The 23,598-nt window shown below is 59.5% G+C and overlaps 7 protein-coding genes across 7 annotated transcripts; 2 read left to right on the top strand and 5 right to left on the bottom strand.

Annotated features, from left to right (window-relative positions):
* Positions 1-1,533: 1,533 nt before the first annotated feature.
* Positions 1,534-2,214, bottom strand: BXZ73DRAFT_56713 (uncharacterized protein; the record flags this gene model as incomplete). The annotated part of the gene is made up of 2 exons (XM_048021500.1): positions 1,534-1,790; positions 1,824-2,214. The coding sequence occupies 2 exons, from the start codon at positions 2,212-2,214 to the stop codon at positions 1,534-1,536; spliced, it is 648 nt and encodes a 215-aa protein (XP_047871596.1).
* Positions 2,215-5,404: 3,190 nt separating this feature from the next.
* Positions 5,405-6,771, bottom strand: BXZ73DRAFT_82570 (uncharacterized protein; the record flags this gene model as incomplete). The annotated part of the gene is made up of 5 exons (XM_048023734.1): positions 5,405-5,857; positions 6,045-6,141; positions 6,195-6,373; positions 6,430-6,471; positions 6,751-6,771. 5 exons carry the CDS (start codon positions 6,769-6,771, stop codon positions 5,405-5,407), a joined length of 792 nt encoding a protein of 263 aa, XP_047871595.1.
* Positions 6,772-9,252: 2,481 nt separating this feature from the next.
* Positions 9,253-9,942, top strand: BXZ73DRAFT_107745 (uncharacterized protein; the record flags this gene model as incomplete). Its single annotated transcript, XM_048016991.1, has 1 exon — positions 9,253-9,942. One exon carries the CDS (start codon positions 9,253-9,255, stop codon positions 9,940-9,942), a length of 690 nt encoding a protein of 229 aa, XP_047871594.1.
* Positions 9,943-10,436: 494 nt separating this feature from the next.
* On the bottom strand, positions 10,437-11,702 carry BXZ73DRAFT_107744 (uncharacterized protein; the record flags this gene model as incomplete). Its single annotated transcript, XM_048016990.1, has 4 exons — positions 10,437-10,669; positions 10,730-10,934; positions 10,991-11,505; positions 11,567-11,702. The coding sequence occupies 4 exons, from the start codon at positions 11,700-11,702 to the stop codon at positions 10,437-10,439; spliced, it is 1,089 nt and encodes a 362-aa protein (XP_047871593.1).
* Positions 11,703-17,745: 6,043 nt separating this feature from the next.
* Positions 17,746-18,003, bottom strand: BXZ73DRAFT_24496 (uncharacterized protein; the record flags this gene model as incomplete). Its single annotated transcript, XM_048017693.1, has 2 exons — positions 17,746-17,850; positions 17,911-18,003. Coding segments are annotated over 2 exons (198 nt in total), but the record flags the coding sequence as incomplete, so codon positions are not given.
* Positions 18,004-18,973: 970 nt separating this feature from the next.
* Positions 18,974-19,252, top strand: BXZ73DRAFT_107741 (uncharacterized protein; the record flags this gene model as incomplete). Its single annotated transcript, XM_048016989.1, has 2 exons — positions 18,974-19,082; positions 19,164-19,252. The coding sequence occupies 2 exons, from the start codon at positions 18,974-18,976 to the stop codon at positions 19,250-19,252; spliced, it is 198 nt and encodes a 65-aa protein (XP_047871591.1).
* Positions 19,253-19,480: 228 nt separating this feature from the next.
* Positions 19,481-20,356, bottom strand: BXZ73DRAFT_82567 (uncharacterized protein; the record flags this gene model as incomplete). Its single annotated transcript, XM_048023733.1, has 1 exon — positions 19,481-20,356. The coding sequence occupies one exon, from the start codon at positions 20,354-20,356 to the stop codon at positions 19,481-19,483; it is 876 nt and encodes a 291-aa protein (XP_047871590.1).
* Positions 20,357-23,598: the final 3,242 nt, after the last annotated feature.

Below are 23,598 nucleotides of genomic sequence, written 5' to 3'. Positions count from 1 at the left end.
ATGACTGTCAGTTGACATGCCCAAACCGCCCTCCAGAGCACCCCTTGCGCGTGACGCGGCCCACTCCAGTCCGAGCATAGTCTTTCTACGGAACCACCACGACACTGTCGCCGCCGCCGCCGGGCGCACCGAGCGCGCTGACGAGCGCCCCACCCCGCGCGAGCAGCCCAAGCCCGGCGCGCAGCGCCCCCCCGCCCGACACACCCTGCCACGCACCGGAACGGGATGCCGGGGCCGCCACGAGCCCGGCGGCAGAGAGGGCGCCACACAAGACGCGCGCCGCGCCGTAGGCCTTGACGAGGTCGGCGCGGTTCACAAGGGATTTGGGCGTGGTGGCGATCAGGGGTGCGAAACAGCCAGAGAGCTTGAGGAACTGTGCCCCCGCCCCGATGGTCACCATGGCGTGGGCTTCACCACGGACTTGAAGTGCCCAACTGGAGCTGATCGGGGCGTGAGGTGGGTGCTGAGCGCGATAGGTGTGAGAGGCGGCGCCGTCAAACCACACACTGTCGTGGATCTGTGGCGGTCACAGATGCTCTAATCTCCAGGAGGAGCATTGCCTCCGATGCTTGCGTTCGTTGCCGGCAGCCCCTGGGCAGAGAGGACGAGTAGGTCCGCGAAGTTCGAACTTGCAGAACCGCGTCTGCGCTCCAGTTTGGGTGACGACGCACCACAACAACGCTTGCGCCCGTCGTATTCACCATCGTCTGCCACAGGTTCGGGCGCTGGCGTGGGTGCGGGTGCGCTGAGTTAACCAATGCGCAGGCAAGATGAGCATGATGCTCATGATTTGGAGCTCGGAGCGCTTCCCCGGTGCGTAGCCCGTCGTTGGGAACTGGTCGTGGAGTGAGAGAACATTGGTGGAGCGGGCGTGGGTGGGCCGCTGGGGGCGTGGGTACGGCATTGACGGTCGGGAGAAGTAGGGGAAGTCGGGGAAGACCAAGGGAAAGTGCGGTTACGTGCGAGAGCCTGCCATTGCCCATCCAGCGGCGGGCGCAGAGGGCCAAACTTCGGCGCTCCGGCTTCTGCTCGCGCACGTCGGGTCCCCAGAGTGGGCCGGCATCGGTGTTGGATGCCATGTGCGTGATAGTGCTGCGCGACACCGCAATCTCTGCGATCTGCCGACCCCATCGCGCGAGCACATGGGAGCAGAGAACGAGATGACTGGGGAGTCCTGGGAGTTCTGACCGAGATTAAGTCATACGTGTGAGAAGGTGGTAATGAGAGGACTTACTACATGTGCAGCGCGAGCGTCATGGGCGCGTATATGTGGAGGGTCTCGTGGTGAACGGTGGCGTCTTGCGGTGGACAGTGCATCGGGGTGGGGGAGCTTGACGGGGTCATTGCACAGGTGCCTATGCCTGGGCGTGGGCGAAAATGGAGTGAGGTTGACGTGGAAAGAAGGTGACGTGGACATAAGGTGGGATAAACGAGAACAGAGGAAGGAGCAGGGTGGACGAAGAGACAAGGCAAGGGGAGCCGGCAGCATCTGCCGGAGTCCAGACGGCGCTTCTGTCATACGAATCCTGCGGCCTACAGGACTTCGTGAGCGTGATAATCAGAGTACCAGTTGACGTAGAAGCGTGAGAAGGCGTCCAGAGAGTCCCGATAATCGTGATCGCGGGGCATGGTGATTTGCTCGCACACCCCGACGAGATGGACAGACCGGACGATGGAGTCGATGGGGATGACTCCGCATGCCTTCTGGTTGTGCTCGTTGAACTCGGGCTGCACGATCCACATGCCGGTGATAGGGTCGGGACTGTCGTCTTCGTACTCAAACCACTCCACTAGCGCACATTCATGTCAGCTGCCTTGATGACGAAATGAGAAACAGGAGAGTATCCGCGCGGGAATCATGCTTGCGAGGCCGACCGCGCCATCATCGATCTGTACAAGACAAGTGTCATATCGTCCTTTGCCGTGGAACCACCTCGGGTTGCATCGCAGAAGGTCGCGATGCATACCGTTAGTGCTGTGGATCTCGCTGGGGGCATAGTAGGTAGAGATGGCGTGATTGAAGAGATGGATCCGCGCGGAGGAGGCGATGTGAGGGCAGTCTTGAAGGCTCACTGCGTCGCCTGGCTGCTCGGAATCGGGGTTCTCGTGATCAAACAAGAATCGTCGTAGGAGTTCCTTGAAGCGAGGGATACCAAGGACATCAGTATTTTTACACGTGTCAGACAGTGTCTGAAAAGGTCTGTACAGACCCATCTGACCCCTTTCTGACCTGTCCGACCGTCCGACATCTGACCCCGTCAAAATTGTTATCCGACTTTGTCGTATCCTTCTAATCTGACATTCTGACCTCAATCCGACTTTTGTGCTGACATTCCGGCCTTGATCCGACTTTTGTGAGAGACTGGAACCCACGCAATCTGGGCTGAACAGGCTGTTAAAATGCGTATATTAAGTGCTGTATATAAGTACATAGCCTTTTTATCTACACGCAAGCGGCTGCCGTCTGCCCCGGGAGATGGATGGTGAGGATGCCAGCGCGTGGGGCTCCCTCGGCGGCGCGGGCTGCGTGGTCTACGCCACAGCCAACTATGCTCGTCCGACTCGTGGCGCATGCGCATTCACCCATGGGCTCCAGCCACGGCCCCGGATTCATCGCCGTCCATGCGCGTGGCGACCGCAAAGGCAACGGGGTGTGGCGAGGGGAAGCGCGAGGGCCATGGCATGCGTACTCCCCTATGCTAGCCTGCGGGACGAGGTGACGATCCACGCGAGGCGGACACCATCGACCGCAGCAGCGTGAACGGCGTGGGCTTGCGCCAGAGGCCCTGTTCCACACAATGTGCACGTGCACAAGACGGGTGACGCGGGCTGTGTGGAAGGCGCAGGCGACGAGGAAACGAGATGGGCAACGGCAGACGTGGGGAATGTGGGCGGAGGGTGACACGGCAGGGATGTGGATCCTTGAACATGGCAGACGTGGGCGACACGGGCAGGTGAGGTGGGCGACGTAGTGGGGCGGCGCTGTACCCACACTGTGAGGTGGGTTGTACTGGCTCGTGATCGATGGGTGCGCCGTCAACGGCGAAGACCTGATCGAAGACATGGCACATGGCGGGGGATGCGAGGTCGACGACCGTGTTCGCCATGCCTGTGACGTCGCCGTCGCACCCGAGCGGGTAGTGTAGTCCGTGCCGCCGATGGGCCTGGGATGAGCACGTTGGACCGAACACCTTCCGTGAGATGGGAAAAGCGACGGGGGTGAGTGCGAGCACAAGGCGGTCAAAATAGAAGCGGAGGGACGTACGTGTGGACCTTCCCCGACTGCGAGCACCACATAGGCTGGGAGAGGGAGACAGTGAGTTCTCAAACACTTAAATCCATTGTAGGATTCTCACTCACTCGCGTCCACAGCGGCTTTCGCTGCGGGTGTGTGTGCTTGGTACGGTTGTGTGATCAAGTCGGGGGTATCTCAATCGGACGAGGGCGAGTGTTGGTCTGCATGGGGGCTGGTAAAACGGTTGTTGGGAATATACTCACCTGCCACTGCCCAAGTTTCTTGACCTCGAAGCGACGCCGGAGCTCCTTGACCTCGCGCGCAAGGAGCTCGTTCTCCTGCTTGAGCTCATGGATGTGGATCAGCGACGAGGGAATTGCAGTGACTTAGTCGAGGTGACGTACATGACGCGGATGACATGGGTTTGGGGACGATGCAGGTGACATGGCGACCAGTGGGTGAGGTGGGCGATGTCAAGGGCACAAGGGCGCCGGGTGAGGTCCAGAGAGTCGGGCAATGACGGAGGGGAGACGCGATGGAGGTAGGTCGACGACGTGCTGGCAGCTGGAGGTGCGCCTCCGCTTCGGGGACGCGTGGGAACCGACGCGTGGCGCGCGGAATCCAGCGCCTGGCACTGCCAGCACCACCTTCGTCATCCCCATCTCCTCCCCTGCCATCTTCCTCCCCTGAGCCCTCGCCTCATTGCCCGTCCCCTCATCACCGCGCTCCTCGCCCGACCCGACGGCGAAGAACACCTGTCAGAGTTTTCCCAAGAGGCATGACAAGCACGCCAGCTAGCGCTCCTCCCTCGCCTTCCGGTGCGTAGCCAACATCGACGTCCTTGGTTCGAAACCTATTCGCTCACGCGTCTTTGAGGCCGGCACCCTCAGCAAGGTCATTGACTGCATTCTCGAGGCCTGGATCACCCGCAAAGGGTCACCATCGGCCCCGCCGTCACCGCAAATGGCATGCTTCGCGAGACGCGCACGCAGCGGCTCGCCCGGCGGCAGGCGCAATCAGAGATCCGGGCGAGGGAGCAGCGCGAGCAGAACACCATCGTGGCGATCCAGCGCGCGCTCGAGTCCCAGGTGTCGGAGCAGCCCAAGGCGAGGGCGGTCGAACCCTCAGGGAGGGGTGGCGACGCATCGCATGAGGTGCGTACCGAGACTCGTGGCGGCGTGCGTGTATGCCTAACCGCAGGACAAGAGCCAATGCAGACGGAGGCTGCCCGGCCTCCCGCGGGCTCGTCGTGTGTGCAGGCGCAGGAGGAAGACACCTCAGCGGAGACGTCCGCGACCAAGACAACTCGGCCAGGCCTTTGACTTCGACCTCGGCGGCGAACTCTCGCCCAGAGATGGAGATGGCGACGTGGATATGGACACAAGCCGTGACGACGACAACCCTTCGCCCCCTCCTGAGTGGTAACAGAACGACGGAGGCACGATCCGGACCACGCATTCCTGCTGCATGGTGGGCATCGTCTCCGACGCCGCTGCACCCACCACCTGGGATTGACGTTCCATCAGATGCGCACATCATCAACGACGAGGGTGGTGTGCCCGATGTCAGCGTCGAAGATGGTCTCGTCTCGCTCGAAACTAACGACAATTTCGCGATGGGCGCGCCGCTGCGTGCCTCCGGGAGCTCCTGGTGCGCTCGACGGCCCTCCTCCCCCCCGCATGGTCGCTGATGGACATCCAGGTGCAGGTGAACGCACACCGCGCGCGGGCATAACTAATATGCCGATGACAGCGCCCCGCGCCCCGCCGGAGCTATTCTCGCCCTCGCTGAGCCCTCTCGTGCGGACGCGACCCTGGGAGATGGAACACCATCCGCACCAGCACGCGGACAGGAGCTCGCCGCGCTTTCGTGTTGTTTAGAATGTGCACTGTAGTATTAACACAATATATCATTGTTTGAGTCTTCTAATCGTGTGGTCCGACAATTTATGAACTACGGCCCAGTTCCAACGGGTGCTGAGCACCAAAAATCGGATGGTCGGATGGGTCAGATGAGGGTCTAATGTCGGACTGCCCAAAAGTCCGACTTTCTGACAAATCTGACACGTGTAAAATTACTGATGGATATCTGCTGCTTCGGAGAGTCGCGGCTTTCGAACTGGAACAGATGCGTTAGTATGAAGATGGGAAACAAACAACTGGAGCTGTCTTACATGCACGATTGGGCAAAGAGGTTGTCGACTCCGCGGGCCGGCTGCGATTGCCTCTTCTTGCCGAAGCTGATAGCGCCGATCTTCACGCTCCTCTTCGTCAGACGAGACATCGTGTCCCCAGCGCGCATTGCGTAATCAATGATGTCGCCACGAAGGAGGTTGCGCATTCCGAATGTGGCACGTGCTGCAGCGAGCTTGCTGTTGCGAACGTTCCGTTGTATGATCTGAAGGATCGGTTCGCGACGGTTCGACGCCCTCCAGGGCTTCTTGACAGCTTCAATGTGCTTAGACTCAGTGATAGATGAGCACAGACCGTTCGGGGATCCAAACAACTCGATACTACGAATGTAGTGAACGAGCGCATGCTGACGAGGGAGCGAGAACCCATTTGGACGGATTCCTTCCCGCTCAAAAATGCCTCGAAGAGCGTGGAAGCGCTGCAAGGTTTCCTTCATGGCGTCGAGTACGAACGTGTCATGCTCGGAACGCGTGCGAGGTAAGAGAAGTCCAATAGTGCAGCAACACATTGGACCATTTCGTCAGGGACATGTCCTGTGATTGCGGGAAGATAGACCTATCCGATTGCGACCACATCAGTGTGCAATCGAAGGTGTGATTGAAACGAATGTTACTGACCTTCATCAACGCTTTCGAATCATCCCCAGTCCACTGCTTGAAGTTGCGGCCGTTCTTGAAGCGTCTAAGCCCTGGGAAGGGAGGAATGGCAGCAAGCCTTGAAAACAGAATGAGTTGTGATATGACACGAGACTCAGTTCAAGTACTCACCGACGATCAACATCGTCTAAGATCTGCTTAGCTTCCTGAGCCGATTCTGAGTGCGTTGTGATCCAGTCTTCAATCCAGGCGACGAGATGATCTTTGAACGTCCCTTTGATGAGCTGATGGAGGATATCGGGGGTGAGAAGTTCATGAATGTCGGCGCGAGGGAACCAGCTTGTGAACGGCTACACCAAGTGTCAAGAATCAGATATGAGCAGTACAAACGCAATTATAAGCTTACTTTCACGTCCTTGATGATACCATACGTGTCCCAGAGAGTATTCTCATTGAAGGCGTCAATGAGAGCTTCCGTATGTTGTCGAAATCGTGGGGGGCCGGCTTGTTCAAGCTCCTCCGGAAGTGCGCGACATCTGCAAGAGGGCAAGTTAATAAGAGGGCGTAAATGACGCCACTACCATGCGGGGGTGTAATGTGCAGACGTCGGAGCTGTTCCTGTCGCGCGTGCGCGAAGCTATTTCGCATGCGGAGCCCTCGCGCAGTGCGCACACAAACGGACATCGCGCAGGAACGTCGCGCACGCACAGAGACGATGCACACGCACAGAGATGTCGTGCATGCACATGGTCGACGTTGCGCACGCACAGAGACAACGCACACGCACAGAGATGTCACGCATGCACATGGTCGTCTGCGCATATGAGCACGCACGCGGGGTTGTCGCGTGCACAATCATGAACGCAGTGCCCTCTCCACCAGGGAGCCCTCGCGCATGCATGGGGACGCCCCGCATGCACAGCGGCGTCTGCATCAGGAAAACCTTAACCAGCTAATTAGCTCTAGGTCATCTAAAATAGCGCTAATTAGCTGACTAGATGCGGATAGTTCATTAGTGCTAATTATTTTACCCCTGAACTAATTAGATCACTAGCCCCATTATCTACTGGGTAGATGGGTGATTAGAGCACCTAGCTCTGAAGTAGACGGCTGAATAGAGTGCCTAGCTGCAAGTTAGATAGACAGATAGAGCAACTGTAGGTTTGGTCACACAAGCGTATAGGAGAGTCAAACAAATTTATATTTATCATGCTACAACGTACAAAGTAGACTACAAGCAACGACACGGGCACTACTTATGGAGGAATACAGCCTCTCCGCATGTGCCCAGTGCGGACGACATGGGCGATACAAGGGCGGGGCAGGCAGCACGGGTGACGTGGGCGAGTCGAGAGCGAACCGGGCAAGCGGGCGAGGTGGACGATGTGGGCGATGTGGATGAGAGGCAGGTGATGCGGCAGCGAACGGGGCGATGTGCGGGAGATGCCCAAACCGGGCGCGATACGGTGAGGTGGGAGATGCGGGTTTGGACGTGGGTGACATAGGCGATGTGGGCGAACGGGCGTCGGTTTGGCCGTGAGCTTAAACAAGCGTGTGAGCGACTGCACGGTGAGATGAGATTGACGTGTGCGAGGGGGCTGCTTACCTGGACGAGCGTGGGGGTGATGGAGGCACTGGAGCTTGCGCGCGTGTTCAGACGGCGCCTTCCTCCATGTCGTGATCGGGCACCGTCCTCAGGGCTGACGTTGTCCTTCGTGTACGTGCAGCACATCTAGCGCATCTGCGCGTGGATATCGCACTTGCCTGTGGGAGCGTGAGGCAGCGTCAGCGTCAGCGTGGGGCGCACGATAGCGGAGACGGAGTTGTAGTACTCACAGATGGTCAGCCGAGCGGGGTAGGTGACGCAGGCGAGAGGCGGCGACGGCGTGGGCGAGGTGGTAATATGGGGGATTCCAACGTCAGTGGTGCGCGTGCGTGTGAGGAGGGGTCAGGAATTGCATGGCAGAGTGGATGCATGGGGCACTTACTGTTACGGTCAGGGTCACGCCCACGTTCGTGAGACGCGCGGGAGATGGGCGAAGCGGCGACCATCCTCGGCTGCAGGAGGGCAATGAGCGGGGCAGTAGACGTGGGCGAGGTGAGCGAGATGGGTGACGTACGACACGAGAGCGAGGCAGGTGAAGTGGGCGACGTGGCGACGTGGATAACGCGGGTGCGGACGGGCGAGAGCAAGACGGGCGAGGGCAGGACGGGTGAGAGAGAGGTGGGCGAGAGGTGGGCGAGATGGGTGAGGCAGGTGAGACGAGCGCGTGCAAGATGAGCGAGATACGGGGTGACGCGAGCGAGGTGGACGACACAGGTGAGATGGACGAGGACCCAGGGGGTTGAGACGGGACAAGCGGACGAGACGGACAAGGCGGGCGAGGCGTGGGGCGCAGGCGAGACGGGTAAAGCTTGAAGTCGGCGACGCGGATGACGCGGATTGACATGGGTAAGGTGGCGGGGAGGGAGAGAGCAGAACGGGCGAGGGCGAGAGCAGAACGGGCGAGGGCGAGAGCAGAACGGGCGAGGGCGAGACGGGCGATGACGAGACGGGCAAGGGGAGGCCAGAGGACGACGAGGACGATGAGGACGACAACAACGAGAGTGCTGGCAGTGCCAAGCGCTGGAGTCCACGCGACGTGCATCGTTTCCCACGTGTCTGGACCTGCCAGCGCGTCTTTCCCTTCGTCCACTAGTACCCCGTCCTCCTCGTCCTTCCCGTCCTCCACATCCTCCCCGTCTTTTCCTCCTGGCGCAACATCCTCGATGAACAAGCCAACGCTCTCCTCACCTGCCGCTTCCTCGATGAGCTGTTGCGGGCCCCTAGGTTTTGGTGAGTCTCCCGTTGTGTGGCACTCGTCCCCATTGTCCTCATCGTCTTCTTGCTTTCCAATTGCTCCTCTTCTATGTCGACCACGCCAGCCTCCCGCGCTCCATGCGTAAAAGCACGCATTCGCCGTCGCACTCACCCACTGGCTCCCCACCTCCCTCCTCTCCCTCAAGGACGTCTTCGAGGGCGCTGGCCATGAAGTCGTTGTTTATTACGGTGAGCTCTCGTTTTTTCCTGCACATCCTCTCCTCCCCTGCCCGTCTCACGATCACATGGTTCACCTCGCCTGTTTCGCCCATTTCACGCACATCGCACGGGTCACGTCACGCGCGTCCGCGTCGCCCATCTCGCCCCCACCTCACCCACCTGGCCTGTGTCACACGTCGCCCCACCTCGATGACCTCGCCCATATCGCCCATATCGCCCGCGTCGCCCACATCACCCGTGTCGCCCCGGCTTACCTGCATCGCCCATCTCGCCCATCTCATCGCGCCGCCCACCTCGTTCCCGCATTGCCCACCTCTCCACCTCACCCTGTCTCGCCCCCGCATCCGCATCAGCGTCGCCCGCCTAGCCCATCTCGTCCGCGTCATTCTCGCTGCGCCCTCCTCGCGCCGTCACCCAGCCTCCCGCTCCCCGCTCGCGCCTCCAGCCTCTCCGCCCTCCAGTTCGGTGGCGCGCTCTGCCTCCTCGTCGCCCTCCCGGTGCTCAGCGACCCCCGCGCCCTCCTCCGGTGGATCCGCGTCGCCCGCCGCCACGCTCGTGCTCCGCGACAAGGCCGCGCGCTGCCGCCTCGAGCGCTACTACCGCGAGGCCTACTACGACCGTGAGCACCCCCACGCGCTCCAAGGGCTGCGCGCGCACCGTCGCGAGCACCGTGATCACGACAGCCCCCGTCTCTGCGAACCCGAGCGCAAGCGCGAGCACGAGCACGAGCACGCCGCACAGCGGGACCGTGCGGACGCCCGCGCGAAACCCCAGCACGCGATCGCACCCGACGGCGCGGGTGACGGCGTCGAGCGCATCTACACGCCCGGCACACTCTGCACGTTTGCCGTGGGACTCGCCGTGAGGTGCGCACCATGACCTGGCTGGGCGCCGAGGCGCCCCGGCGCACGAAGACCATGTAGACGGGGCGGGAGAGGCGCACGACGAGTAGCTAGACATTAGTTCAGATCCGGTACAAATAGATTTGATTTAGATCCACTAGCTGTGGCAGCAGAACGACTAGCTACATAGTTGCGAGAGCTGAAACATAGTGGTCAAATAGTATGACTAGCCGTTCATAGTGTGCTAGTGTGAATAGCTAAGTCGATAGTGCTAGTGCTAGTTAGCCTAGAGCTAATTAGCTCGTTAAGGTTTTCCTGATGTGCACGCATGAGCACGCACACGGGACTCTCACGTGTGCAATCATGAACGTAGTGTGCTTCCCAGAAGGCAAACTTTATGAGCAGACCATGGACGGCGAGCGATTAAAGTGGGCCGAAGACTCAGCGGGCAAGAGCGGGCGCACATGCCCACCGAGAAGTTCATGGCAGCCATGTGGGGACGAGAAAATACATGAGGAGACGGAATGGAACTCACTTTGGACACCATCCGTAAACGACACATGACAGGTAGACTTGTTCCGGGTAGTCGGCGATGAAAGGGCCGAGTTCAAAGATAGCACGGCGATAGTGCCCATCTGGGCAGCGCATCGGATGGGGAGTCGTCATCCCAGGGCGAAGAGGTTCGAGTACCTTTGCCAGCGACGTGTGATAGAGGTTCTTCTTGAAGATCCTGAACTCTTCTTCATCTCCGTTGTGATGATCGCCTGAGATAAAGATACTCAGATGCTCATCTAATATAGACTGTGAGAGAGAAGAGCACGCACCTTTAGGAATCGCCAAGAACGCGATCGGGACGACGCTATCACGATGTGCTCTGCGCATGTCGTTATGGATGTTTCCGAGCGACATATATACCGGGTGGAACTCCTGGTTACCTGTAGCGACTGAGACGGTGGTTTTGTCTGCACCAAGCACGATGGGGACGAGCATTGACCCCAAGCTCCCCGGGACGTTGTGTGCAATGGTCGTCTGGATATGATAACTCAATATATGCAATTTGCGAAGAGTAGGAAATGTGAACTCACCGCTTTCTTCCACGCCCACTGACCAGACATTAGATCACAGAAGCGACGTGTTCCATCTTGGGTGTACTCCGTGTAAGGGCGGTAATCGAACTTGCCGTTGAACTCGGGACATTGAGCAAGCTGTTCCGCAACGGCGAGGGTGTTGTGGGCGTAGAACAGGTAGGTTTTCCGCATCCAGGACGGGGAGTTGGGTTCGATGGGACCAGTGTAGCGTACACGGAAGACACGCCATCCGGTGTCGCCATAGGGGGCCTGGTCGATGGTGTCGAGTAAATCATCAACGCTATCGAATGGAGGGGCGGCTTCCGGGCATCCTTCGAGAATGCATTTTGCATGCCAGAGCCGGAGAATCTCCTCGAGATTGCCGGCCGACTCTTGCATCTCCTTGTACGTGAGCTTGGTGAACTCGAAGGCGATCCGGTCTTCCCATGGAAAGTACCCATTGGGGCCATTGTACGGCGGTGGAGGCACGTTCTGGTTGCCAAGAAAAACGCCATTCCTGTCGCATTTGCCAGCTAAAAGTCATTGCAGTGTCAGCATGCGAGCACTAGCCTGAGCTAAGACATTAGATCGTACCAGAAAGGCCCACATGCTCGTGCCGAACTGTAGGAGGTGGTCTGGGTTTGGGGTTGCGGTGGACAATACGGCGATGATGGGCGAAACCACGCGAGGAGCTGAAGGACAAGTGACAGAGAGCACAGAAGCGGGCCATCGAATCGGATAAGGAGGAGGCCAACTTGAAAACGGGTATGAATCGGACGAGCTGAGAGGAGGTGGACGAGGGATACAGTACGGGCGAGGGGGGAGGTGGATGACAGCGAGGGATAAGGCACGGGTGAGACTTAGTGAGCACCTGACGACGCAAGAGCGAGTTGAGGGGCGGCCCCAACCAGACGCTGGGGTTGCCTTTCTGTGATCGAGTCGCGCATCTCTCTTCTCGCCCTCTCTTCTTTCTACATCCTCTCTTTCATTCCCCTCATTTACCAGTCACCCATGGCGCGCAAGGCCCGAGGCCGCCGAGGCCCATCCCCCACAAGTTCTCCAACTCCTGCGACACCAGCTGCCGCAGCACCGACCTCCACCAACACTGCGCCACGTCAGAACACGCGTCGTTCAACACGGCTGCGTGGGGACTCTGGCGACACGCTCACTATGTCAACCCTTCCGGACAGTCCCCCAGAGTCAAACACAGAGGTGGTCGAGACAACCACTACTGTGTTCGACCATGGCGACTTCGAACCCCCTGCAGACGGACCTTTTAGCCGTGATGACCGTCAGACGACTCCCCTACAATCGTCGACAGGCCGCAAGCGCAATATGTCGGCAGACCTCGAGGCGAAGTCAAACCCACCTAAGCCACGTAAACAACGGAAGCAGGTAAGTATCAGGGCGAGTGACTCATCAGGAAAACCCCCACTTGCAAAATACACATAACTCGCACTAATGAGCTGTAAATTAGATTTGTTGTGCTAATTGAAGTTCCCCCCTGCAAAGTGTCTCTAATAAATGCTAATGCCTGCTAATGAGTGCAAACAGAGGTCTAATAGAACACTAGTTAGAGGCCATGAGATCACATATTCACACTTGCATCACACAATCACACCAAGGAATATGTTCGAGACAACAATTCAATTGATGAAATAGGTATCTACTACAGAACAGGCACGCGCGAAACAGAGACGGGCGAAACAGGCAAGAGCAGACAGGTGACGTGAGTAATGCAGATCACACGGAGACGCCGACGACACGGGAGATGCGCCTGAGGCAGGCGACACGGGCGAGGTGCAAGACTCGGGCGAGGTAGACGTGGGCGAGAAGGGCGTGACAAGCAAGACACGGGCGAGACGAGGCAGATGAGATGGGCAAGGCGGGCTAGGTGGAAACTCGGGCAAGGTGGATGACGTGGCACATGCAGGAGGAGCGAGATGGGCGCGGCAGGCTAGGTGCCGAGGCGAGCAAGGTGGGTGACGCAGGATAGGCGGGAGACGGGCGAGGCAGACGAGCTGCCAGAGTGGCGATTCGCGAGATCGCCCGAGTGCGAGGTGGGCAAGACGGAGGAGAAGGACGACGTGGACGAGAGGGCCGGGACAGGGCAAGAGCAAGGCGGGAGATGCGGGCACGACGTGGGAGACGTAGGGATGCGGGCGAGATGCGAGATGCGGGCGAGATGCGAGATGCGGGCGAGGTGCGAGAAGGACGAGGCAGGCGAGACGGACAAGGCAGAAAGACTTGGACAAGAAAAACGAAGCGGGCGACGCAGGCGAGCGGGAGATATGGGCAACGCAGACGCGAGTGAGGCGGCCGAATTAGTGACGCAGGCTAAGCGGGAGGGTGAGGCAGGCGATGTGGACTGGACGCAGGTGACACGAGCTACGTAGGTGGGTGACATAGCAAGGTGGGTAACACGGGCGAGGTGGATTGATGGCGAGGTGTACAGCGCAGGGGATGTGGGTGACGCGAGCAAGGTAGGCGATGCAGGCGAGATGAACGAGGGGAGTGAGACAGACAAGACAGACAAGACGGGGGTGAGGTGCCAGACGAGGGCGAGACGAACGAGACGGATCAGGCGGGCAGGGCGGGTGAGACGGATGAGACGGGTGACGCAGACGAGACGGCCGCGGCGGGACAAGAGCGAGGCGGGAGATGTGGGCATGACGTGCGAGAGGTGGGTGACGCAGGGGATGCGGGTGACGTGCGAGATGCGGGCAAAATGGGCAAGATGGACGGAACGGGCATGACACGAGCCAGGCGAGACGTGGCGAGGAGAGGACGCGAGCAAGGGTGGGCGACACGGACGTCGTCGTGAGCAAGATGAGCGAGCTGAGAAGGCCAGGTGGGCTGCGCGCACGCGGGCAAGGTGGCTAGGCGGGAGATGCAGTTGATGCGGAGCCGGGGCGTCGACACCGTGCTCCCTGCACTTGGGCTTAGGAAGGCGGGGCTGGGCTGGGAGGCGTCGAGGCGGTGAGGATGGATATGGGGCGCTCGAGGGCGACGGCGAGGCGGGGTGAGGCAGAGGTGCTGGCAGCCTGGAGTCCACGCAACGCACGTCGATTCCCACGCGTCTGGAGCCGCACGCCAGCACTTGCCAGCACGTCTTTCCCTCCGTCCAACTCTCCACGTCCTCCCCGTGTTCCGCGTCCTCCGCGTCCTTTGCGTCCTCCCCCTTTCTCCGCCCCCAGCCGGTATCCTGCCATTCGCCTCAACTGCCGCTGCCACCTCCCGACCTCACAATGCGCATGGAGTGGCCACACTTTGTCTCGGTGAGTCCCCCGCTCCGTCCTCCTGCGCTCCCCACTTCGCCCACCATCTCTCCAGGCCCCGACCACGTCAGCGACGCCGTCCCCACAACAAGCATGCCCCCACGGACGTGCACGGGCCACTCGTTCGACCGGTGCAATTGCGTTGTGCCACCGTTGCAGCCGTGTCGCGCGCTCACTGCCACCTCCCGCGTGCTACGGCCTTCGTGTGTGGTTGACCCCTCAAGGTCTCACTCCTCCGCGCCCGTGTCCTCCTGGCCAGAATTCTGCATTGCTCCTGCGTCGCCCGTGTCTCGCCCCCGCGTCGCCGTCGTCTTGCCGCCTCACTCGCGTCGCCGGTCCACGTCGCCACCCCGCCCGCATCCACCTCGCGCCCGCATTCCTCACCTCGCGCTTTCATCTCCCGCCTTGCCACGTCGACTGCCGACCTCGCTTGTATCCACGTCGCCCACGCCCGCTCTACCTGCATCCACATCGCCCGCAATCCACGTTGCCAGTGCCGCCGTCTCCCGCGTCCGTGTCGCCCTCGCCCGCTGCTACCGTCTTGTCCACCCCGTCCGCGTCCGTGTCGCCCTCGCCCGCTGCTACCGTCTTGTCCACCCCGTCCGCGTCCGCGTCCGCACCGCCCATGTCGTGCGCGTCCCCTCGCCCACCGTGCCCACCTCGCCCGCGTGGCCCACATCATTTGCATTGCAACCTTGCACACGTCATCCGCGTCTGCGTTGCCCGCATCTCCCGTGTCGCCGGGAGCTCGTAGTTTAGTTAGATCGCACTAGAGATCAATATATTTCGTCCTTCCCACATGACATTACTTGAGTGTGTTCAAAGTAGCGAGCAATTAGTTTGCTTTGTGCCTACTGGTGTGGATGCGTGCAAAGTAGTGACATTGGTCTTCCACAAGTTCTATTATAGTCTGAATGAGCACTTCACAATTCCATTAGTGCAAAATATGCGGATTACTCCGCCATTACATCATTAGACTCCCATTAGCTCTCAGGTTAGCAGTTATTAGCAGTGTTATCGCTCATTTGCAAGTGAGGGTTTTCCTGATGGAGACATCAAATTCACCACTCACCAAGTCTTTCAGTCATCCACCATTCCCAAGGACTATCAGCATCCGTACAACACGCGCCCGGAGAACAAGGATACGCACCCGGCGGCCAAAGTCGGGCTGTACAAGAAGTCACCCGAAGAGCTCGACGCCGAACGCAAGCAGAGGCAAGCAGACCAAGAAGAGCTCGACAGGCTCAAGGCTGAGCTCGTGCGGATGCATGCCGAGAGGGTTGAACTGGTTGCTGCCCTTGAGGATATGCGCGAGGAAGCGGACTCGGAGGACGCTGAGATGCTCGGTACGTGGGATCTGCGCGTCTGATCCTGTTCTCACCGTCGCTTACGTTGTGCACGCCATCCCACAGCATCCATGTTCCCTGGCAGGAAACTTGGGACACCGAACTCTCAAACTCACCGCGACGCTGAAGACACCTCTAAGAACGCCAACGCCTCGGACAATCATCTCAACAGCGACCTCGGAGCCGGTGGAAAGGGCTTGGGTTTGGGCAAGGATCTGTCCGAAGCTCGTCCTACTAGTACTACTCGCAAGGTGCGCCGTCCTCATGGCATGTGTCTCAGATCTGCCCTGTTCATCGGGTGTTCCCTCCCGCATCTGCTTTGGCTGCTTGTTCAACCTGCAGCCTATGACGTCTGCGGAGAAGAAGGCCAGTCTGCGTCAAAAGACCTTCAATGAGGTTGCAGCATTCCGCAAGATCAAGCCCGGCGCCAGCTCCAAGGTTGCTGGTAGCAGCCTTGAAGTTGAAGTTGCGTCGCAGCCCATCCCTTGGTATGTTTCCTTTACCTTTTCCATTTCATTCTGTCATCTGTTGCAGAAGCGCCACGTCGAAATCCAAGGCCACTACCCCTGCCACGCCGTTCTTGCCGCATTGGCGTGCACGTCAGCACCAACGACGACAGAACGTTGCCTCCGGACCGATTTTCGTGGATGAACAAGGTAGTGTCGTTGTGTTGCAGTCTGAGTATCAAAAATCTGATATTTTCTCCTAGCCGAGTATGGGGACGAAGACGACATAGATGACGAAAACAAAGCCCCACTTGGAGGCTTCTCCGACGAGGATGTGTTCGTCTCGAAGGGGTCGGCACTCCATGGCGCGTCTCGTCCGGTACGTGTTTGAGCTACTGCTTGTAGCAGCTATTGATACTATTCAATCACAGGTCAACCGGATCACTATTGAACGTCTTGACGCACGTCATGACAACGACGGCGACATCATCATCACTGACGATCCCTTGGACGACAATAGTGTTGTCACACCGGTGAAGGCGAAGACTCTCAAGCCGACGCCCACACGGAAGAAGGCTGCCCAGTCGGCCGGCATCAAGAGTTGCCCTGAGCAGTGGCAGCCGCTCATGAAGGCGTCCGTCATCCCCGGGATGATTCATGTCGCGGGAGCACGCAATGATCCTTGGGACCTCGATGGCCCTCGGAACAGCGATTTCGTGGAGGGCCTTCCAGCTATTCTGAAGCGCACCAATGCCCGCCTCGCCGCGAAGCTCCCGAACATCACCCGGAGCAACGCTCTCTACAAAGCCGTACGTCGCTTTTGCCCCATCCGACAGACTGTCACGGTCTAACGTATTCTTGCAGGCGCGCCAAGGCGTGTACCAGTACCGGCACGATCTCCGCAGGATCGCGAAAATCTCGATCGAGGAGCTCGTCAAGAAGCGCATGGAGGACGTGGACCTCCCGGAGGATGATCGTACCCCTGAAGCTGTGCAAGAGTGGCTTCGTGACGAGCTCGAAGCCGACCAGTCCACAATCTTCTATGGATGTCCCCCTGATTCGTTGGTCAGTACTATCTTCGAACGGTTGAGCTTCCTACTGACTTCTGTATCAGTCTGACAGTCCATCAGTAATTCTGCACGTGTCAGATTGGTCAGACTGTCAGATTTTTGGGCTGTCTGACATCTGACCCTCATCTGACACCATTCTGACAGTCTGATGTCTGACCCTCACCAATCTGACAGTCTGACCCTCATCTGACATAACGTGCTTCTATAACGCACTCATCAAATCACACAAGCATGAAGGAGAAGCAACAAATATATATGTTTGTCATGCTACGAAGTACAGGCTACAGGCTACAAACAATAACGTCTCTGGCACGAGTGAAGCAGGCAAGGTGGTGACGGGACCGGGGAGAGACATGGGTAAGGCGAGAACAACACGGGGGAAGCAGGTGGGCAACATGGATGAGGTGGGTGCTGCAGGCGACAGGGGGTGGGCACGGGATGTGGGCGACATGGGGTGGTGAGGCGGGCGACGTGGGGGCGATGCGGTAGGTGTTGTGGAGGAGGTCTGCTGGTCATAACAAGTTCATTCGTCCGTTCATTCTTCGATCCCACGCCCCTCATGCTTCGAGGGTTGCTGCGGTCGCAGACCGGTTCGTCGTTCGGATCTACACCGCGTCCTGCTGGAGGCAGTGCGAGCGCTGGCCCCCACTTCTTGAGCGCGAACGGGATGGGGATCATCAGGACCACGACGCAGCTGAGGAGCGTCGACACCCAGCGCGGGTTGAGCGTCCTGAAGAGCTGCGTCGAGGAGCTGCGCACGGATCCGGCGAGCGCTTGTGAGCCCGCGTTCGTGTACACAGTGAGGGGACGCACGGGGAACATCGCGCCGGATATGGGGCGGATGACGGTGAGCGCGCCGAGGGCGGTCGGAGCGGTGTGGACGTAGACGTCTGCGTGTTGTCGGGCCTGGTAGCGCGCGGGTCAGACGAGCGCGGGAGAGTACATGGGGAGCGGAGACACACCAACGACGTAGTTCAGGAGCACGACCTGTGCGGTCCGCCACGCCCGGTCAGCGATTCTTCGTCCTCGAGCGCGGGGGACTCATGAGGAGGGCGAGCGTCGAGAGGCCGAGGAGGACGCCGCTCATGAGCGGGACCCGGAAGGAGACCGTCGGGAACGACGTCCATGGCGGGACGGGCGCAGGCGCATAGGCCGCGACCGCGCGCTCGTACGCGGGCTGGATCACCACTAGATACTGTGCGCGCGGGTGAGCGGGGGCACACATGGGGATGGGGGCGAACGGGGACGTACGACGAGGGCAAGGAGGGTGATAAGAGCGCGATACGGATGATGCGGGCAAGGAGCGCGACGTGGTCAACATAGGTGAGGTGACGACGCGGGCCAGGCAGGTCAGGCAGACGTGATAGGGGCGGTGTGAGACGGTGAGACGGGCGAGACGTGGGGTGAGACGCGGGCCAAGAGTGAGACACAGGCGAAGAGTCCAGCGACGCGGGCAATGCGGGCGATGTGGGCCACGCGTGAAGCGGGCGAGTTGAGCAAGGCGAACGAAGTGGGTGACGTGGGCGAGGGCGATGCGGGGGACGCGGGTGATGCGGGGGACGCGGGTGATGCGGGCTAGAGCAGCAAGAGCGAGGCTGGCAAGGGTGACACGGGCCAGGACGAGAGAGGGCGGCGATGTGGGCGAGACCGGCGAGGTGTAGACGGGCAACGCGGGTGATGCAGGCGAGGGCGAGGTGGAGAACGGTGAAAGGCGGAACCTGGTGGAGGATGCGCTGGCAGAGTCCACAAGGCTGATATATGAGATTCCCACGCCACCTGGCGGCTGCCAGCACATGCGCTCTCAAGATCTCATCCCCCTCGTCCTCCCTCCCCGCCTTCCATCCTCGCTACTCCTGTCGCGATGGTCAGCCTCACCTGCATACCCAAGCCGACGAAGAAAATTCAGCGCCCTAGGGAGTCGATGGATTTGGACAACATCATGGAGGGCTTTGATAGCGAGGACGACATGGGTGAGTCTGTGGTCCACCGCCTCCTCCTCTACTTTGCCGCACCAGCCCTCCAGCAGCCCCCACATCTCACGCGCTGCCCAGGTCCTTATCCCATGCCAAAGGACGGCTCCCACAGCGCGTACGAGGAGGCACTCAAGAGCCCACGCTCACTCACCCGTAAGGCTGTTTGAGACTCCGGATCACTTTGCAGATCAACCCGCAGATATCCGGAGTCGTGAGTCGTGGTTCATGATCCACACGGCTCCGGATCAGTGCGGATCCGGCTTGGTGAGGATCCGGATCGGGCCGGCCAGATTTTTTGTTATCCGCGGGTCATCCGCGGGTAGAGTCGCATATTTAGACCATGTATTGACGCAATATAATAACTATTCATCACTTCACTGTTACTATTCCAAGTCCTACTCGTCGTCTGAAGTATCAGAGACGTCGGAGTGAACAGGCGTGATGAGCCTGGGAAGCTCGTCCTCGACTGAGGGGTGTGCAGGAGTCACACCAACGACTCCACCTGCACCAGTGATCGTGCCCACATCCACGCTTGCAACCGCGTCCCCGCGCGCGTGCGCACCCCTGCCCGCACGCTTCCCCTTCCCCTTCCCCTTTCTCTTGTGCCTGCGCCTGCGCGTCTGCGACACGGGACCTGCGCCCCCACCTGCCGTGCCCATGTCTGGCCCCAACATCCACTCCGCAGGCGACTTTGAACCAGTGCTCGCCTCCGGGCTGCGATCCTCCTGCTCCCCCTCATGGGCTGTGGGGGGGCGCGCGCTACCTGTGGCCGCGCAGGTGGAATCCACGCCCACGCCCACATCGCCGGAGCTTCCTGCCGCATGGAGGTCCGTTGCCGCCGCAGCACCGGCGAAGAGGGTGTCGACCAAGACTGCGTGGGTCCGCGGGCTTAACGTGGAGGGGCGCGGCGCATCCAGGAGCTCCGCGATGACCAGGGACCGGTGGTATTCCGCGATTTCTTCAACTATGCTCACCCAACGCGCAGGGGGGACGAGACGGCGTGTTGCCGCGACCATCATTTCCCCATACGTTTGGCCAAAGGTCGGTGCACTGCCGCCACCGAGCGAGGGATCTGTGCCGAGGTCGTAGAGCTCAGACAGTGCGGCGAGCTCATCCGAGAAAGACGTGGATGGGTTGTCAACGCCAGGGTGTGTGGGATTAAGATAGGTGTCGGAGACTGGAGCGAGGGTGGTGGCATCGCCGATTGAGATGTCGGAGGTAGTAGGCAGGGGAGATGGGGGACCAACGGTAGGGGCGGGCGTACTAGACATCTCGGTGGGAGGAAGGGAAGCCTCGAGAGGGGTGACGATCGGGATACGGAAGACCACGGGAAGAAGGTGGTCGTTGGAGGAAAGAACCTGTGAGATACTGTGTGAGTGTGTGTGCAGGATATTATGATATTCTTGTAGACATACTCAGACGGAGATCGCGAATATGAATGCACAGGTGGATCTCGCAAGGAGACGTAGGGCGCCCAACGTCGTTTGTGTGCTGAGGGCACAAACAGGCCGCGCGAGATGTCGTCCGCACGAGATGTCGGCCGCGCGAGATGTCAGCCGTGCGAGGAGACGGTGGGTCGTTGATTGCTCAGCGCAACTTGGCGATAAGTTGCTATTAGTGCGAGGGGATGGCTTGTCGGCGCGAGGGGATGGGTCGTTGGCGCGAGGAGATGGGTTTCCCGTCAGTGCGAGGGGATGGGTCGTCCGCGCGAGGAGATGGGTCGTCTGGGCGAGGAGATGGGTCGTCCGCGCGAGGAGATGGGTCGTCCGCGCGAGGAGATGGGTCGTCTGGGCGAGGAGATGGGTCATCCGCGCGAGGAGATGGGTCCTCCGCGCGAGGAGATGGGTCGTCCGCAGGGGCCGTGCGGTTCGGATCGTCGGAGGCTCTTGCCGGCTTGTTTGAGACCTGGAGGGATCCGGAGCTGGGTGGGAGCTGGGCGATTACGCCAAATAAGGCAGGTGATCTGTTAGGCACTGGGTGAGATAACGATCTGAGGATCATGTTGATCCTCAGATGGTTAGCTCACCCGGACATATGTTTATACCTCAGCAGTGTCAACCATTAGAGAGGCACAGACGACTCACTGAGAGGACATGGGTGGTGGTAGGAGCGACGCAGACGTGGCAGCGGATGTGGAGTCCTGCGCGGCTCCCGTCAGGCGTGGGCCTGAGAGTCGAAGCCCTCGCTTCGAGCAGGAAGCAAGGTGCTGCTTTGGGTGATGTCGCGTGTGGTCAGGCGTGGAGGCTGACTCGTGCCATCACCAACTCCTTGCCCTCATCGCCTCTATCGATGCGTTTTCTCCCCCCCTCTGCTCTCTCCTCCCGAACTCAGTCTAGACTCTACTAGTCCTACTGCGATCTTTTCCTGCTGGAACTATCGCGTTATCGGTCGCAAGGTCTCATCAACGCGTGCATCGTTGCAAATCAACTCAGCACGCACACACGACACTCCGACTGCCCCATGAACATGAACATTGCAGTGTTCCTGGCCCAACCACCTCATGGACCGTCTCGTGCACCTCCCCCTGCTCATGATTGGGTATCAAGCACCCTGCCAGGGCGAACGGAGCACCGGAATGGTACTCATCTTGGTGAGCACACTCTGAGCTATCCCGTCATTGAGGCAGGACACAGAGCTCTGGGCTAACATTACCTTCGAAAGGGACATTCAGGAGTGCGCGATTCAACCTCCTGGGGAGGTTTTATACTACGGAAACTCACCCTGGTGAGTTCAGAGATCCCACTCTACCCCTCGCCCTCTGACGATTCGCCTCCCCTCGACGTTAGTATGCCCGCCGACTCCCCCGCCGAGAACCCCCTTGCCGCTGCGGTAGCGGCTGCCAAACGTCCCCGCTCGGAGACCGTCACGCAGGAGTCTGCCAGGTACATCCGCTACTACTATCTTTCATTGCACTTTCCTAACACACTTTCTTCAATCTACCACAGTGCCACCATGCCTAGCGGGCGCGACAAGCGGCGTGCGAAGGTACGGCGCACGAGGTCGACTACCTCTGTATCCTCCAAGTCGGTCACAGAGGACGACTCGGACAAGGACTCGAGCGCCATACCTTCTGACTCCGACAGTTCCGACGGCGACGATGGTGTTCGTGGCCTGAAAGAACGCACTCGCGCAGCCGCGGAGAACACTGGGATCGTGGGCAAGACTGATCGCCAGACTCGGTTCGCAAGGCGGTTCCGAACATGACCCCGGAGGAGATTTTAGGTAAGTCCGATCGCTCATCTCTCGCACGAACATATTGCTGATATCTTGCAGCGGAGCTTGCAAAGGGTTGGCGTTCAGATGCGTATTTGCACTTCGAATTCCCAACCGTCATTCGAGGCCCCAACGGGACTATAAGTCATCGTTTCGTTTGCAAGGAGTACGTTGTGCGATTTAGTATGTGTTGACCATGACTTACATACTCTCTACAGGCACTCGTCTAAGAAGGTCGATCGTCCGGACTATCAAGAAAGCACCGGAAATCTCGTGCGGCACGTGAACAGCTGCAACCCTCAGAAGAAGCCAGTGGCCACAGCCGGCGTTCAGCTCATGAAGATTTCGCCGCCGGGGTCACGTACACTCCGCATCGCATGCGGTTCCTGCTTGCGATGTGGTGTGCACGAGACCATCGCCCCTTCACCATCGTGCAGGACAAGGACTTCCGTGCAATCTTGGCGATGCTCTACAACAAGGTCGCTCTCCCAACTCGCCAGACGATCTCTCAAGACGTCCGCGACATCCATCTGGAGGCGAAACAGCGGGTCATCGACCATCTCAAGGTACGTAGTCTATCCCAACCCTCTGCCGCGGACACCTCTGACATTGTAATCAGAACGTCGAAGGCGGCATCCATGTCTGCATGGATGGCTGGACGTTGCCAAACGTGATCTCGTACCTTGGGATCACTGTCCACTGGACCGAAAAGGGGTCATGAAGCATATTATTTTGGACTTCGTCAAGTGAGTTCTCCACTGCACGCTGTGCACCCACTGCGCGAACTAATACCCGACCTCCCTTCAAAGGCTCACCAAGTCCCACACTGCTATATTCCTCGCCGACAAGCTCGAGGACTGTCTCCGCGAGTACGGTATCTTTGACAAGGTGAGCCCCCGGTTCTCTCTCACCCTTCCCTCCTCTCGCGTGCGCTCCCCACCCCGGTCCCGTAACTCGTGCCCTATAAAGCCTTGCGGTGCATGCTGACACCATTCAACACCCTCCAGGTCATCGCTGTCACATGCGACAATGCTGAGGTCAACACAGCACTCATGCGTCAGCTCCATACGCGCGCGCCGTTAGCCCGGATCGGCGAGGGCCATGTCCGTTGCTTCGGACATGTGTTGAACCTAGTCAGCAAGGTCCGTACCTACGATGTATAATGCTGATATATTGTCGTCTTATAATATTTATAACACCATATCAGGCTGCCGTCAAACCTTTCTTGAAGAAGCGCGGCCCCGGGCAACGCGTAGAGGACGACGAAGATGCCAGAGTGTTGCATGATGAACACGACGAC

The sequence above is a fragment of the Epithele typhae genome (assembly GCF_022376455.1).
Source record: "Epithele typhae strain CBS 203.58 chromosome Unknown BXZ73scaffold_123, whole genome shotgun sequence".
Taxonomy (NCBI): domain Eukaryota; kingdom Fungi; phylum Basidiomycota; class Agaricomycetes; order Polyporales; family Epitheliaceae; genus Epithele; species Epithele typhae.
Note: the sequence above shows the minus strand (reverse complement) of the source record. Positions and strands in the feature narration are given on the sequence as shown.